This window comes from Suncus etruscus, chromosome 13 (assembly GCF_024139225.1).
Source record: "Suncus etruscus isolate mSunEtr1 chromosome 13, mSunEtr1.pri.cur, whole genome shotgun sequence".
Taxonomy (NCBI): Eukaryota; Metazoa; Chordata; class Mammalia; order Eulipotyphla; family Soricidae; genus Suncus; species Suncus etruscus.
Genome location: NC_064860.1, coordinates 15280158 through 15298476, shown reverse-complemented (window position 1 = coordinate 15298476; position 18319 = coordinate 15280158). Strand labels below are relative to the sequence as shown.

Below are 18319 nucleotides of genomic sequence, written 5' to 3'. Positions count from 1 at the left end.
ATACATGGCAACACTCTTAAATAAATCATCATAACGTGGAATCGTTATACTCTCTCCCCTACCTTCCAACTGTTCCACTCCACTCCACCCCTCAGCAAGGCCAAAGTGCATAAGAGTCATTTTTTATGATAAAGCCGTTTATCATAAAACACAAAATGTACAGATCAGGTATATGGAATGAGAACCACACTGGCATTTAATGACAGGGTTTCATATACCAGTATAGTAACATAAAGAAGCAAAAATTTCTTAATAGAATCATATAGCAAATACCCTCCAATGGGCCTTAGATGTAATGCACAGAGAAGTATTCAAAGGTGCAGTTCAACTCAATAGCAACCATAGCAGCTCTACCCCTCAGCACATTCCATCTAACTGACTCTTCCTATGTGCAAAATTCACAAGAGCATGACAGGACAAAGCTCTTGTCCAAAGCAGATGGTTCATGGGCAGAGCTGTCAGTGTGGAGCGCTGCCTGCTCATCAGACAAGAGTCCCCTCTGAGTGTTTCTAACAACACCCCAGTTTCATCAGGCACCCCGTTTCTGGATAAAAGGGTAAGGGCAAACTGAAAGTTACAATTTTCTCTATAAAATAAAATTCAATCTATAGATTTTTCTGGAAAGAATTAAGTATTTTTTTTTTCAAATGTGAAAGTTAGCAGAAGGGGTCAATTTCTTTCTCTTTTAAGAAAATGGTCACTAGGTCTGATGCGAATTCAAATTCAAACTTGGTAAGAAATCATTGACATGTATCATAAATTAGAAAGAGCTGGAGGATGTGCTCATTACGGAAATGACCAGCAATCAACATTATACTGGTTTCTTCTGCATTTCGCTTGCACTCTATTAGGGAACGATGCAAGAGATGGAAGTGCCCCTGTTGAACACCAGGCACTGAGCAGTGGAGAAAGCCCTGTACTCAGCCACATCCCTCCTATACCAGACCAGTTAGACAGATCTTGAGATGTTATTTCGTTTATTGTCAAAAACAGGGACTACGAAAGCCAAACACCTGGCTTAAAAAAAAAAATAGCGTCAGTTCTCAAAGAAATATGAAAATAACTCTGATGATCTCACTCTTACTGTTGTTATTTCCCAGCTGCAAAGGAACCGAAAGTCAGCAGTGTATGACTTTCAATACAATGACTATCAATACTTTTTTCATTATCACAGCTGAGTGCAGAGCTTAGGATGGCTCTGCTGATAAGACTGGAAAAGTGCTTGAAATAAAAACTGCACCCTGCCATAAATCTACAAAATGCAACTGGGCTTAGTGGTCAGGAGGGAGAAAATGGCAATTCTGAGAAAGGAGTGCTTCTAAAGGCATTTCCTTGGAGAGACCCAAGGTTTCCTTCACATCACTGGAAAGACCAAGCAATGTGGCACAATCACTTTAATCGCTACAACCAAACTTCCACTTGGGCATAGTTACATGTTCCCAAACAATTTTTCTTCTGTCCACCATGCTGGCTTTGACATTCCATGGTCCACTGTCATCTTTTGGTCTTCCCTCTTTCCGGCCCACAGTCCGTGCTGCTATCCATTGAGTAAGTAGACCACCACCTCATAGGTGGCCATCAAGATGGCTGTGTTTGGAATCTGTCTCACCAGATGAGTGGTTAGGCCACGGTAAAGAGACCCATAACCTTCCTCTTGAACCAACAGGGATAATGTCTGAAAAAGTGATCTATACTTTGTTCCTTCTTCACGTAGTCGTGTTCTTACAACTTCTGTTTGGGAGGGAAAAAAGTGATTGTAAATATTAACCAAATCCCACTTACAGGTTGACAAAAACTTAGTATGAGTCATTTTTCTGGGACTGAAGAGATGGCACAGGGGAGTGAATTTTTTTGTTTTTATTTTTGGGATACACCTGGCTGTGCTCAGAGTTTACTCCTGACTCTGCACTCAGATATCACTCCTTACAGGCTCAGGGGACCATACAGGATGCCAGAGATCAGACTTGGGTTGGCTATGTGCAAAGCAAATGCGCTGTTGTGGTCTCGTTTCCAGTTCCAGAGAGTAAATTTTTATGTGTAATATACTTAAGTCAAAATCATGTAATTACTGGGGCCGGCGAGGTGGCGCTAGAGGTAAGGTGTCTGCCTTGCAAGTGCTAGCCAAGGATCAGGACCTCGGTTCGATCCCCCGGTGTCCCATATGGTCCCCCCAAGCCAGGGGCGATTTCTGAGCGCTTAGCCAGGAGTAACCCCTGAGCATCAAACGGGTGTGGCCCGAAAAAAAAAAAATCATGTAATTACATCAAGCTTTTAAGACATTTAGCAAAAATCCTATATACTAGACCGGAGAGATAGTACAGGAAGCAAGGCACTTGCTTGCATGAGGCCAATCCTAGTTTGATCTGGGCACCACATGGGGTCCTGTGTACCTTCCTGAGAACCTCTGTATGTGGCCCCGATACTCCCAAACACATAAACTAATCATACAGAGCAACAGAGAAGATATAAAGAAAACACAAAAATTATGTCAAAGATGACTACAGAATGACTGAGCAATAAGTATTTGTGAACACTAAGTTAAAACCAATCTAGTCACAATGGCCCATAGATGCCAAGATCAAACTTTATGTGTATAAATGATAAATGTTTAAAATAAAAGCTGCGAGCTAAAAGACCCCACCTGTCAACTAAAAGCCAACCATAATTCATAATTCCATATCTGAAAGAGATCTTTACAAGATTACAGTGAGTCCAAGTTTTCTTCATTTTCTTGAAAGAGTGAGGATGGGGCCACTGAGACGGCTACTTAGGCTGGGACAAGACTGAACGCAGGGCTTGCTTTTTCAGCATCTATCACTTACCCAACCTCAGCACAGCCCTGATATGCAGCTGCAATAATTTGTGCCCTCAGTATCCCAGCCTATACAATCACTGTGCCCCCACATGAGACTACCCACAGTGTCTCACTCAGCTCTCCTCTCTTCTAAAAGGATCCCAGTCCCAGTCCTCCTGCAGAACTCAGAACCTAACCGTGTGCTTCTGACTTCTTTCACAGAGACTAGGAGCAACCCCCAGGAAAAATGGGGAATGCTCCAGGTTCAAATTGGTAGAGATGGCGAAACTCTTTCTTTGAACCATTGTGAACCTCAGAAACAACCTTTTAGGGTAAATATTGCGTCTAATTCTAATACTAGAATTATTACTAGACCTAATTCCTAGGTCTAGTACAGATTCTGGATGAAGCTTTTGCTCTACTTTGTGAGAGAACGAACAAGGCCTCCAAGGGGCCATAGGTAACAGGCAAAGGCAGAAACGGCTCTTCATACAGAGGGTGGGGAGCTGAGCTTTGCCATTTCACACCCCTCTGCTGGGTGAGGCCCTGGTGGCCTTGAGCACTACTGAGGACTGTCTCCTATATCGGGCCCCGCTAATCTACCCAAAGGTCACCTGGTAGAATGTGACTGATGTCTATCTAGATGGGTAAAAGCTAACCCCTCTGCTCAACACATAGTCATATACCAACAACCTGGTTACTGATACGGATTTGCTGTGATTATGAAGAACTTGATTTTGTTACAAGTTGCGGTAAACCGATAAATGCTCATATCAACAGGCTGTCAGTGGAGGTGGGAAGGCAGTTCTGAACTGACAGAAGCACACCCCAAGGCAGCCTCCCTCTTCTCTTACCATGAGGATAGGCTATTGACGTAGCACAAGTCTTTGAGGTGGCAGCAGCTAGCATCATTCCCACAAAATCGGAGGCTTCTTTCACAGACTCTTCATCATTTTCCATTGGCGAAGCAGCCTTATGCTCCAACAGTCTTTGCTTAATACTCTCATAAATAACGAAGTGGATAACAGTCTCTGAAATGCCAGCGTATGAAGCAGACATGCCCCTATAGAATCCTCTAAGTCCGTCAGCCTGATACACTTTAGCAACACACTCAAAAGCGCTCATTCGCTTTTCCCCACGGTTCCTAAAGTAAAAAAAGAAAAGTCTTGTTAGTGTAAATAAAAGTAGTCTAGACTTAGTTTGGCTTGTTTGTTTTTCGAGTTTTTGGGTGACACCCGTGCTGAGAGGAGCTTATGTGCCGCTGGGAACTGAACCTGAGTCAACTTATGCAAACTTAGTATTATCTCTTTGGCCCCAGCAGTACATTTTTTTTTAAATCAGGCAAATTATAGGAGTGGAAATAACCCACAGAGGTAAAATCAGAATTTTAGAATCATTTTAGATTTTCTCTTTTGTCCCAAATTAAGTAACCTACACGGACAACGAACAAGAATTTCTAGAGTAGAGTCATCTACTTAAGTCCTATGCCCAAGAATGCCTTTTTTTTTTTTTTTTTTTTGGGCCACACCCGGCGGTGCTCAGGGGTTACTCCTGGCTGTCTGCTCAGAAATAGCTCCTGGCAGGCACGGGGGACCATATGGGACACCGGGATTCGAACCAACCACCTTTGGTCCTGGATCGGCTGCTTGCAAGGCAAACGCCACTGTGCTATCTCTCCGCGCCCAAGAATGCTTTCTTATAGTTAAGGTGCAGCTTATGCAAGTATGTTTCTGAGCTTTATTACTATTTTTTGAAGACCATACCTGGCGGTGCTCAGGATTTACTCCTGGCTCTGTAATCAGGGATCATGCCTGGTGGGCTTCTGCGTAGGGGACCACATATGGTACCAGGGATTAAGCCTGGGTTAGCCACCTGCAAGGCAAGTACCCTATGTATTGCACTATAATTTCCAGCCCCTATACTTTTTACTTTTCTTTTTTTTGGTTTGGTTTTGGGGTCACACCTGGCAGCACTCAGGGGTTACTCCTGTCTCTACACTCAGAAATCGCTCCTGGCAGACTCAGAGGACCATATGGGATGCTGGGATTCGAACCACTGTCCTTTTGCATGCAAGGAAAATGCCCTACCTCCATGCTATTTCTCCGGCCCCTATAATTTTTACTTTTAAATAATATTTATGACCTTATTTATAAGAAATGGTTTAGGGAGCCAGAGAGCAAAATGTGCTTGCCTTCCAAGTAGCTGGCCTGGGTTTGATTCCAAACACCCAAGATCACCTAATCTCCCAACCAAGAATAAACCATGTGCTTTGCTGGGTTTGGTCCAATCTGCCTCCTATCTTCAAAAAACATAATCCCAAAGATACTTTATTGAAATATTACTATTTTATTCACTAATTCCTCATTGGAGCCACACCCAGCTTGGTGCTTGGAAGATCCTGTGATGCTAGAGATGGAACACAGGTTCCTGATTACAAAGCATCTGCTTCGGCTCTGTAAGTTTCTCCCTGCCTCTGGAATATGATTTGTGCTTCTCCATGGTAAACCCAAGTTTCAGAAAGCAAACTTCAGCGATCAATACCGAAGAGAACATGCCTAGATACCTGCTGCAAGAAAGGTGATACAAAGATCAGTTATAACCAACTTCATTTTTGATAAACGTACATACCTTGCATCAAGCTGTAACCGAGTCTTTATAAGCCAAATGGGGTTGGTTGCTGTGATTGCAGTAAAACCTAAACAAACATGTTTAAAATGAACTCTGGTAAAAATTAAGAACACATTAACCATATGGTTTTTAAAAATTATTTTAAAATATATTAAAGAAATATAAATATTTAAACTATAGCTGTAAGCTTTACACTTTTATTTTACACATCCAATCAACCATGAAAATTTATGTTTTTCAAAATCTACATCCTGAAATTCTGACTGTAACTAAAATATTCTTTTAAGAGAACTAGCTGCTTATATAAAAATACCTCTTAAAACATATTCAGCATATAATGAATTTCTCTTTTAGGCTGAACCCAGAAACGTATTTCGACAGGTATTTTGGGCTTTTTGGGGGTCAGAGGACATGGTCACTCTCTTAACAACTACTTGGGGAGTCCAAGTATCACCCCATTCACTACCTTCAACATTTGTTCAACATAAATCTCAGTATTTGGCTTGAGGATTACTTTTTAAAGCACATACTAATATTATTAAATAACGGTATCACAAAGGCAAGGTCTTTTTTAGGGTTAAAAAGAGAAATGCATTTTTTTGAGGGGCCACACCCGGTGACTCTTAGGGGGTTATACCTGGCTATGCGCTCAGAAATCTCTCCTGGCTTGGGGGACCATATGGGATGCTGGGGATCGAATTGTGGTCCGTCCTAGATTAGCGCATGCAAGGCAGACGCCCTACCACTTGTACCACTGCTCTGGCCCCGAGAAATGCATTTTTAATTTACTTAAACACAGAAAGCCTCAAAAGTTCCAAGGTGTAATTTCCTTAAAGTGAGAAACTTAGGACAGAAGGCCCACTCTGAAAGTCGGCTACTGCATGCAAAAGGGACCAGCCTTGGTAGCAGATTCAGATCTCTGGAAGAGAATGCTGCTAAGTTAGTATTAGTTTCTCCTTACTATCTTCCTAGTATTCTGCAAACTACATCTATATCATTTTTTTGGTTTTGTTTTGGCTTTTGGGTCACACCCGGCAGCACTCAGGGAATACTCCTGGCTCTATGCTCAGAAATCACCCATGGCAGGCTAGGGGGACCATATGGGATGCGGGATTCGAACCACTGTCCTTCTGCATGCAAGGCAAATATGCCTTACCTCCATGCTATCTCTCTGGCCCCATCTACATCATTCTTGAGTTCTGGGGGAGAAAAGCTGCCCATGAAATGCATCTTAATGATGTGAATTTGTTTTTCTGTTGCTAGTTTAACTATAAAATTTTCAGAGACCTATTCTTTATTCACTGGTCTTTAGTCAATGATAATCTCTATAAGGAAAATTATATAAAGTTAAACTATTTTAATATTTCCTATAAAATATGAATAGGTCATGTCCTTTATTTTAGAAAGGTAGAATGTAATAAGTATATTTAAATATGAGTATAATACTTTTGGGAACAAAAGTGCTGGGCGGCATAATTAATATCCAGAAATACAAAATAATTTTGTTAAGCTGTTTAAAAATTGGATATAGATAATACAAGGGGTATGTCAATCTAGCCCAATTTGTCACCTGACACTCCAAATTTTTACCCAAGTGCCAAAGAGCTAGGAATAGCCTCTGGGAACCACTGGGTGTCTTCCCCCATATCCCTCCAAAAACCATAACTGCAAGTTAGTGGACATACTCCTTTTCTCTCTCTGATTGACTAACTCAGATTTCATTTTCTTTGGGCTGGTGATCGAGTCAAAGGGGTGAGGGACAACTTTGCAAGGAAGAGGCCTGGGCTGGATCCCTGACAATGCATGGTCCCTAGTCCCCTGATACTGCTCAGGGAGACCCCAAGCACAGAGCCTCGAGTAGTTTCAAGCACTGGTCAAATGTGGCCCAAAACAAAACATTTTATTTGTTGGGCCACATCCAGTGATGGTCAGAGCTTACTCTGGCTCTGCACTCAGGGATCACTCCTGACCTAGCAAATTCAGGGGACTATATGATGCACCAGGGATGGAACCTGGGCCAGCCATATGCAAAGCAAATATCTTATCTTCTGCAATTATGACCATGGCCCCCCCCCCAAACAAAATATTTTTATTCCCTTAATCCACATAGAAATAACCAGTATTTCAGAAAAGAATGCTCAAATTAACTCTATTAAGCAAAGTGGGGGGGGGGGGTTAATAAAAGTTTGAAGTTTCATAACCCCTCTAATAATTTTATGGTGGTTAAATTTTTTTTTTTTTTTTTTTTTTTTTTTTTGGTTTTTGGGCCACACCCGGTGACGCTCAGGGGTTACTCCTGGCTATGCGCTCAGAAGTCGCTCCTGGCTTGGGGGACCATATGGGACGCCGGGGGATCGAACCGCGGTCCGTCTCCTAGGCTAGCGCAGGTAAGGCAGGCACCTTACCTCCAGCGCCACCGCCCGGCCCCTATGGTGGTTATTTTTAGCTATCTCAAGTACTTTTAATACTAAATACATACATGTAAAACTAAAATCAAACTAACAATATATAAGCATTAGCTGGTATTAAAATAATAGTAATTTAGATTCAGATTAGTAGCACAGTGGCAGAGCATGTGCCTCATGTGTGAAGCTCTGGATTTAACCCCAGCAATTAAAAATAAATTAAATAGGGGCCTGAGTGATAGTACAGTGCATAGGGGGGTTGCCTTGCAAGCAGCAGTTTTAGGTTTAATCCCCACCATTCCATATGGTCTCCCAAGTACCACCAGGAATGATCCCTGAGTACATAGCAAGGAATAACCCTGAGCAAGCCAGGTGTGACCCAAAATCAAAATATTAAATTATAAATGGAAGAACAGGCTGTCATAAAGACCATTTTTAATTAAGAGGGACTTCTATGTATATATTTTTGGTTAAAAAATGAAAATAACAGACCAGTTTATTTTGTTTGGAAAATATTTTGCTTTCCACGATGTAGCTTGAGAATAAAGTTAAATTATTTTTCTCTTAAATCAAAACAGAAAAAAACATCAAAAAACTAGAGATATTCAAGTTATATTTTACTTTTTTTTTTGGGGGGGGGGGGGAGTTGGGCCACACCTGGTTCTGTGCTCAGAAATCAACCCTGCCAGTTTGGGGAATCATATGGGATGTTGGGGATCGAACCTGGGTTTATCCTGGGTTGGCAGCATGCAAGGCAAATGCCCTACTGTTGTGCTATTACTCTAACCCCACCAATTTAATGATTTTTTTTTTTTTGTTTTTTGGGACATACCCAGCAGTGCTCAGGGGTTATTTCTGGCTGTCTGCTCAGAAATAGTTCCTGGCAGGCATGGGGGACCATATGGGACACTGGGATTCGAACCAACCACCTTTGGTCCTGGATCAGCTGCTTGCAATAATTTAATGATTTTTAACAACTTAAGTATTTGAGGGTTTTTTGGGAGGGGGGTTGGGGGGGTCTATATCTTCCAATGCTCAGGGATTTCTCCTGGCTCTGCACTCATGACTTACTACTGGCAAGTTCCGGGGACCACATGGAATGCAGGGATCAAACCCAAGTAAGCTGTATGAAAGGTAGGCACCTTACCTACCATGTTACTTTTCTGGTTCAGAAACTTAAGTATTTGTATTAGCTAAATATTTGAGGCTATTCGTCAAAAGCCACTAAGAATAGATGAACAAAATATTCTGCTCTAGGGTGGTGGCGCAGACAGTAGGGTATTTGCCTTGCACTCGCTAACCTAGGACGAACCACGGTTCAATCCTGTGGTGTCCCATATGGTCACCCAAGCCAGGGGCGATTTCTGAGTGCATAGCCAGGAGTAATCCCTGAGCATCACTGGGTGTGGCCCAAAAACAAACAAACAAACAAACAAAAAATTCTGCTCTGCTCTTAATCATTTCTATTTATCATTATTTTTTTAAATTAAATTTTAAAAGCCAAGGTAATGCCCATTTCTGAGTGGCCTGCTCCCCAGCTCTGGGTATTTAGTTTCTCTTCCTTTATCTTCTGGGTTTCCCTCGCCCTCTCCTACTATAAACTATAAACAAAAATTATTCACATCACAAAAACAATCACCAAAAAATATAGTTTAAAAACAGGGCCCGGAGAGATAGCACAGCGGTGTTTGCCTTGCAAGCAGCCGATCCAGGACCAAAGGTGGTTGGTTCGAATCCCGGTGTCCCATATGGTCCCCCGTGCCTGCCAGGAGCTATTTCTGAGCAGACAGCCAGGAGTAACCCCTGAGCACTGCCGGGTGTGACCCAAAAACTAAAAAAAAAAACTAAAAAAAAAAAAAAAAAAAAAAAAAAAAACAAAAAAACAAAAATATCGGGCCCGGAGAGATAGCACAGCGGTGTTTGCCTTGCAAGCAGCCGATCCAGGACCAAAGGTGGTTGGTTTGAATCCCGGTGTCCCATATGGTCCCCCGTGCCTGCCAGGAGCTATTTCTGAGCAGACAGCTAGGAGTAACCCCTGAGCACCGCCGGGTGTGGCCCAAAAATCAAAAAAAAAAAAAAAAAAAAATATCCTGAAACTGTACATCCTATACAACACAGCTTGTTAAGGTAAAATCTTCAATTTATTAATTTTCTTTTTTTTTTTTTTTTTTTTTTTTTGGTTTTTGGGCCACACCCGTTTGACGCTCAGGGGTTACTCCTGGCTATGTGCTCAGAAATCGCCCCTGGCTTGGGTGGACCATATGGGACGCCGGGGGATCGAACCGAGGTCCTTCCTTGGCTAGCGCTTGCAAGGCAGACACCTTACCTCCAGCGCCACCTACCCGGCCCCTCAATTTATTAATTTTCTTTGAAAATAAATTAAGCCAGATTTCCTGTGAAAATAAAAATCTACCCTAAATATTTCTACCTAGTAACCAAGTTACAAAAATTCCTCAATAAAAATATAAAACAAACCCCTTCATATACACATTATAATAAAAAATATGTGCCTACCCAGGGGTGCCAAAATATTTTTATAATCACTACTAGCAATAAATACCAATAATAATCTGTGCATATTAATAACGGCAGTAAGCAAACAGTAGGTATTTCTCACTTAATTAAAATTCATTTCCATACACAGATTAACTTATAGGACAGGATTTAACTTAAGTGAGAGGAATGTTGTCACTTCATCCCTTAGTAATAATCTGTATCAACTATATCACTTTGGTTCCACTGTGCGTATACTTGCTATAAAACATTATTCTCCCAATGATAATGGCATTTATCTGTCTACCACTAAACCACTAAATTAGATAAAGTCTAGTATGATCCACAAGTGTTGAACTGTTGATCCTTTACAATTAAAACTCTAGTCCTTAAGTTTCACTTTTATTACTTTCTCTTAACCAATGTCATTCAAGCTAAGAAAGTCTTAGATCAGCTAAATCTAAAAAAAAATGTATTCAAGAAATGAAATAGGTTGTGAAGAAGCAAAAATTATGTTAGGATTACATACAATAAAACGATCTGAAGTTGACAAAAAGTCAAAGTTAAACATATTTTTCTATTTGTTCTAGGCACACAATGTTGGGGAATAGTACCCTTTATATTTAATTTTCTATTATTTTTAATTTTGGCATTTGAATCTTATAAAATCTTAAGTGTTATGTTAATCAACATTAATATTCTGAATGCAGTAAACATTAAAACTGACTCAGAGGTACAGTAAGAATCTAAATACTAAGAAATAATAGTAAGTGAAGGCCCAAAATAGCCATACTGTTAGGAGCGTGGTTAGTATTTTGGTACAGATAGGTTTTTTTTGGAAAAAAATAAAAAAATGTTTCTTGACCATTCAGTTTAAGATTCAATGTAGAAAAACAAAATATTTCATAATGCAATGTTTCATCTCCATCTAATAAAAAACAACTGAAAAACAGATGGTACAGAAATTCTGCCTAAAGTAAACTTGTTAAAAATGGCTGTGAGTGATACTTGTAGTAAGGTGTTTATTTGCAGTACAGTTTACTTAACTGACTTCTAGATCAAAGCCCACTCAACATTCTAAAACTGGAAAAGCAAACAAAAAAGTCAAACCCAAACCAAACAAAAACCCTATTTAAAACATCTAAGACCCTATATTAGGATCCTGCATTTGTTTTAAAAGGAATTCTTAGTATTAAAGCAAATATTTTTGCAGGAGAGTGCAAGTATCAACAGATGAGAGTGTGGGGAGATGGTAGTAGACTTTAAATATATTAAGTAAAGAGAATTACCAGTATTCCTAGAAGAGTTTCATATCATTTCCAATTTTGTATATTTTAAATACTGTTACCAAAATCTTTAGAAGTCGGAACCATATGGCTAAGCTGAAGACCCCAGGAATTTATTACACAATGACTAGTTACCCATTTTCCTTCTAGAAGGAATTTTCCAAAGGGATCAGAATTAACTTTTACAAAATACTCAGACACCACAAATCCAGGAAATCAAAGTTCATGTCCCGCCTCTTATTAGCTAATTCCACAGCTATTATCAAATCCCAGGGTGTGTTCTTAAACTAGAGGCTGCAAGAGATGCTCAGATGAGTACTCACGAGGTGTAAGTTAGTCCATATTTCTACAGGAAGTGACCTGCGGATGGGGAGCATGAGATGACACGATCTCACTCTTTTCTCGGGAGAAATGTACAGTAAATGCCTAAAATAGACACAGGCTTTTCTGTATCATAACAACAAGCAGTGACCTCATCAGAAACATGTGTACAAAATGAATCCCACTGGAAGGATTTGAAAAATATTTACTGTGAGATCTAACTTTTGGGGGGGGGAGAAAATTTTAAATTAAAAAAGAAAAATGAAGGAATATCACAAAGGGCCACAAATTGTATTTTTAAAAATGTACCAAGTACTGCAAAATTCTGCTAGCTGCAGCAGTTTCTGAGTCCAAATACTTACCTAAAAGACCAATTTTTCCTCAAAGAAAAAATGCTAACCTTGTCATAGGGGAATTGAAGAAAATATTTAGAAGGTGCTATCAGCTCCATATTAATCTATGGTAATCAGAGTTGAAATGATCATTTTCTATTCTTCCACAATCACAAGATCACTTAACGTATCTTTTACATTCGAAAGAAATTTTGGAACTATTTATAGTATTGTAAATAAAATAGTGTTACTACAGTAGTACCTTTCACCTTTTGCACTATTGCCAGTAATATTGCACATCCATTGCTATATAATATTTTGGATTACTTTGTATTTAATTTCTTGTGCTCTACAAAACAAAAACAGGAAAATGTTTACACACAAATACATAAAACATCTGTCAACCATCCATCTGGCTTAGGGAAGAAGTGCCATGGAGAAACAAAATATTTTAAAAATTGTAGTTTTAAGATAAAATATTCACAAGTAAATTAAACTTAACCTTTGCTAAGTCAAATAGAACTGTAGTACAAAGAAAATAATAGCCAATGAATTTTAGTCTGTTAAAAAAAAAAAAAAAGGTATCTTGAATAAATGCTATAAAGCAAACCCAGTAGGTTGGTAGTGTATGTTAAACAACTACACTGTAATACATTTTGGAGCCAGGAATTGAACCAAGCATCTCATACAGGAAGAGCATGTACTCTGCCACAGAGCTCTTTGCTGGCTCTAATGTTGTGTATGAAAGTACGCACGTTCCACATGAAACCATGTGAAAGTTGGAAATTACTATAAAAAGGAATTTCTTATATAATAATTGTTTATAGAGGAATATGCAAATTCATTCAAAAGAAACAAAATACCCTCAATAAAATGAGTAACCTCAATAGCTAAAATGTATTTAGTCTGACCAAGATTAACATTGTGGAGGGGAGAGGGTGGAAGAGGCAAGTAAAACAAAGTGTGAACGTGACTTGATTCAATTAAACATCCTTACACTCTTCAACGCACAAAACGGACCATTCAATTTCAGGCTTATAAATTCCTACATATATCTCTTGAAACACAAAATCAAATGAAAATAAAACTTTTTTTTTTTTTTTTTTTAATTTTGGAGTCATATCTGACTGTGCTCAGGGCTTACTCCTGGAGGACTGAACCAGAGTTGGCGGTATGCAAGGCAAAATGCCTTACCTGCTGTACTATAGCACATTTTTTTTTCTTTATTTTTTCCCCCCCACCCCCACTATAGCACATTTTTAAAAAACTGCTCTTTAAAAGATTTGCTATCTTACTCCAATTCACAGAATGCAAGATGTGACTGATTACAGAGTTTACTAGGAACAAGGTACAATACTAAATCATTAATGTATGTGCTATTCGGTGTGGCAAAATCTTGCAGGCAATTATCTCTAATAGTCTAAGTGCAGTATTTAATTCTAAATTGACAAGGTTAGCATTTTTTAGGGGTATAGCCAGGTAAAAAACTGGTCTTTCACATGTCTGTCTATAAGCACATTGCCCCCCAATTCATATTCTGAGAACCTCTCCAAATGAACCTGAAGAAAAAAAACATCAGCAAACTAGTCTAGATTATCTCAAGAATGAAGTGGGCAAAAGGCTACCTTAATGGGTCTGCAGCGAACCACTCAGCTTCACCAAGGAATTATGTACAAAAACTGCAAAGCTAAATGTTAATGCTCATAAATAGTGCAAGGTAACTCTGGAAACACAATTCTCAGAAAATTGCAACTGCAAACAAATCAAAGAAGTATTTTCAAATTACACAGTAAATACAAAGTGCTAATAATCTCAGAACAGGTGCAAAGATTTTACTAAAATTCAATGGACTCAAGTTGGAAAATAACACCAATGTATAAAGATAAAAACTGAGCTAACATTTGTACACATTTGAGAAAAAAGTACAAAAGGGCAATTACACTAAAATTCTTTGCAATGTGATACAAATATAGTAAGAATTTCTGATGAGAATGTCCAGTAAAACAAGAGGTTCTGGTAGGAGTAAGACTCTATTCTGACACTCAAGATTTACAGTAATAGATATTTTAATAAAAGCTAGACTTAAAATGATTGCTTATCTACTTTTTGATTTCACACCCTTCAAAAATTTTCATGGGATCAAAAAGAAAAGCTTAATATTAGTCATCCAGAAATACATTCCGAAAACCTAATTAGTTTACTGGGCACCAACTTTAACTTTAGATCCACTGAGATTTATACAGGAAAAATCATATTTATCTGCATCAAAGATCTGTAAAAAGCACATTAAGGACTAACTGCAGGGTTGGGAGAAAACTCAGAGGGCTGGAACAAATATTTTGTATGCCAGAGGTCCAGATTTGATGCCAGTACCACCTGGTCCTCAAAGCCCTTACATCGTATTAGCTCTCAAGCACTGCCAGGGGAGGACCGAAAACCATTTAAATAAAAATCGAAAAAGTTCAGTTGTAACTAAATAATTCCATGATATTAAAGAACTCATTCAAAAAACCTAGAGCTGTATCAACCAACCTTTACACTCCAAAGATAGTAAAGGAGGGTGATTTATACATCACTTAAGGTTATTTCTTCAGTATCAAATATTTTATCACCTTTATCTTTAAAATCTTAGCTTTCAAACTTGTGGAGTCAGTCTGTAATTATGGAATAAAAGGCCTTGAAAACAATTTGCAAAGTTTTTGTTAATTTAATAATGTTACTAACTTTTCAGAAATGAATATCTCAACTTATACTTCATCAAACATGTAATTCAATTTGACCCAATTTATTTGTAAATAAAATGGCTAACGGTTTAAAGCACGAGTCATTAAGTAAACAAATGACAAATTTACAATTTACTTTCTGGTGAAAGTAGTTATAATTTGCTTTATGAAGTCATAGCTTCATTTGGAAAAGTGCATCTGCAACAAAGCTCAGCAAACTGTCAAGAAATATTACCACAGCAAGCATGCACTGACAGCCCGTGCCTACATTTCAGGTGTTATCTAATGTGATTTATGTGAAGTGCTAGACAAACTGCAAAATACAGACATGACAGTAAGAAACTTATCAGTAATGCATCACTTACAAAAATCTCAGGATTTGAGCGCAGGACAAAATGAATACTTTACCAAGAACTGCTGGCACATTTCAGACAGAAGCCAAAACATGCAGCAAAAAGGGAAAAGGCACTAACAGAAATTGAGGAGAGAAGAATCAATTACAGCTCTAGAATGTATAGTCAATTAAGGTTGGATTCTTAAAACTATTAAAGTGATCTCTATTCATACAGCAAATCACATTAAGACAATTAAAAAATGTTAGGTATACTTTCACTTAAAACTCCTAGTTACAAGACTATTTGATAACAGGGCTTTATATACTCTTGATAAAGTTTATTATATACTAATAAATGAAAAATTAATTTTTACAGATGCTATTAAACAACAAGCATGTTAACTGTCATAACTTTTCAACATATATCCATTTTAATTCAATAGTCATCCTAAGCCAACATTAAGACTATGTTTCAAGTAACTTCCAATTTTTAATACTACATATTCATACCTGCCATTGCAGCTGAAATCATGTGTACCTGGGTAGAGTCAGGATCAAATACACCATTCAGTTTTTCCTTGCAGTTTGAATAAGCAGCAAAATATATTGCTCTAAAATAAAGATGTGTTTTTATCAATACACATGATTCTTTAAGATTTAATTCGCACACAAATTGACCTTTATAATTATTATTCCCTGGTTTAGTTTTTTTTAAAAAATAAATTACTTAAGCACTATGGTCACAAAATTGTTCATACATAAGTTTCAGTCATAGAATATACATTACCCTTCACCAGTGAACTTTTCTCACCAGCAGTGTCCTCAGCTTCTGTCCCATTCAACCCATCCTACTTGTCTCTGAGGCAGGCATTTTGACCATAAAGACATTTTTATAAGTCTCCAGCAACCTAGGAGACACTACTGCATCCCACCCCACTCCTGCCCTGGACTTCAACAGCCAACATCAGAAACAAAAAGTTGAAAAAAGATTTCTGATGACCTGACTAGGACTAGAGGGGTTGTGTAATGCTAGGGCTAAGTTAAATAAATACACTTAACTGAGCTAAATCAATGTGGCATGAGCACTTAAATAAACAAAAAATACACATTTGCTTGAGAGTGGGAGGGAGAATGGAACCGAATGATCAGTAGACGACACTGGAGAATGATGAGGTTCTCCATCATACAATTCTAAAAGAAACCAGCGTTCATCAGGCAGCTAATGTTGTTTCCGAACATTTGGATGCACCCCATCAAATCTATGAAGAGCTTGTTTCATTGCTAATTTGTTGACTATGGCTTTATGTATCTCGACCACTGTTCTGGGTACTAAACTGAATTCAGCTGCTTACCACAGCCCATTATTTCTCAACTACTCTAATTACTCAATAAAGGACAAACAAGTACAAATGAAAAGTCTTGGGGCTACAGTGATAGTATAGTGGGAAGGGCGATTGCCTGTTCTTTCCCAGTCAAGAAGTAGGGGGAACGTCCTCAGTTCCCAAACCTACTTGCTGGCCAACAGGGTTGGCACACAAGACAAAAATTTTAAACCTATTTTGTGTACTTTTAATTTATGTAAATAAGTACAGAAAAGCTTTAATATACATGATAAGTCAGAAAAAAATCTGACTTTATACCAAACTTTTTATATCAGTTTTTTATAGTGATATCAATCGGGAGAAGAGTTAGTGTGTTTGAAGTGTACAGTCTAAGATACAGGGTATATGCTTAAGGAACAATGCCAAACCTCTACGCTTTCTTTTTTTATAATAAAGATGAAACTTTAAGGTCGTGTGTTTACACATGTGCATACATTGGGATGGAACCAGGGTCATGTACAAGGTGAGCTGACTGCAAGCTACATCTCTGGTCCCTAATCTGGAGAATTTGGGCGGGGGGTTAGAGATAGGGTACACCTGGCAGCTTTTAGGGACCCAAATGTGTTGAAGATAGAATTCAGGTTGGTCATATATAGGTCAGTGCCCTACCACTGTAGTATCTTTCTAATCTTAAAGAACTCTTTTGTTGTTGTTTTTTGTTTTGTTTTGTTTTTAAAGGAATTATTTTGTTTTGGACCAATGTTCAGTGCTCAAGGGTTACTACTGGCAGGCTTGGGGGAACTTATAGGATGTCAGAGATCAACTTCAGATTGAAGAATTCCTAAGAGAAAAAGGGCCAATAAAATGTTGAAAGCTAGGGCTAAATAGTACAGAAAATAAGGTGCTTGTCTTGCCACCATGAGGTCCCTGAGCACCACCAGGAATAAACCTTAAGCACAGCTGGGTGTGGCCCAAACCCCATCCATTGCCCCTCAGCCTCAAAAGTTGGCACATGAATTCTGTATAATGCTGGAGTGAAAAAAAGCCAAGAACCAAAGATAAAATATTATTAGAGGCCTAGAGAAAGTGCAAAAGGGCTGAGAGCATGCTTCGCAGGCAGAAAGTCATGACTCATTTCCTAGTACCACATGGTCCTCTAAGCACCACTGAAAGCAACCTTTGAGCATTACAAGATAAGACACAAAATAAGAGGGGTTGGGAGAGAGATAAGGCTTTAAATGCATTTGATTTATCTCCATAAGTCAACATTTAAGCTTAGTTCTAGATATCCAGACCTCTTACCACTAATTTTCAATCTCTGTGTGTCTGTGGTTCTGGGGTTAAAACCACAGTCTCATCCATGCAAAGCAGGTGCCACCGCTTCACTAAGCCATATTCCTGACCCCTCCTCACTTTTGCATTTTGAACTTGATGACTACCAACCCAGATTTTTCTGTAACATTTCCCAAGTTAGCCAGAAATAAGAAAGACGGTCAATTCTGATTAGTGCTTTACCTGGAAGGAGCTACTCCCACTAAATTGGGACCTAATCCTCTAAACAAGGAACGAGGTCCTTCTTTTTCCAAGATCATCCTAAAAGAGAGAAAATATTATTTAGACAGAGAAGTCCTTGCAAAGCCTGGTACTTTATTTGCATAATAAGCTTACTTTCTGTCCTTAG

At 38.7% G+C, this 18319-nt stretch overlaps 1 protein-coding gene across 1 annotated transcript in view; it reads right to left on the bottom strand.

The window, feature by feature from the left end:
- Positions 1-1377: 1377 nt before the first annotated feature.
- Positions 1378-18319, bottom strand: part of SLC25A36 (solute carrier family 25 member 36) — a 43942-nt gene continuing 27000 nt past the window's right edge. Inside the window, exons 3-7 of the mRNA XM_049785359.1 lie at positions 18154-18231; positions 15827-15927; positions 5423-5489; positions 3649-3938; positions 1378-1731 (exon numbers count right to left, since the gene is read on the bottom strand). Coding sequence (XP_049641316.1) covers positions 1538-1731; positions 3649-3938; positions 5423-5489; positions 15827-15927; positions 18154-18231 — 730 coding nt within the window. The 3' untranslated portion in view covers positions 1378-1537. The remainder of the gene's footprint in view (positions 1732-3648; positions 3939-5422; positions 5490-15826; positions 15928-18153; positions 18232-18319) is intronic.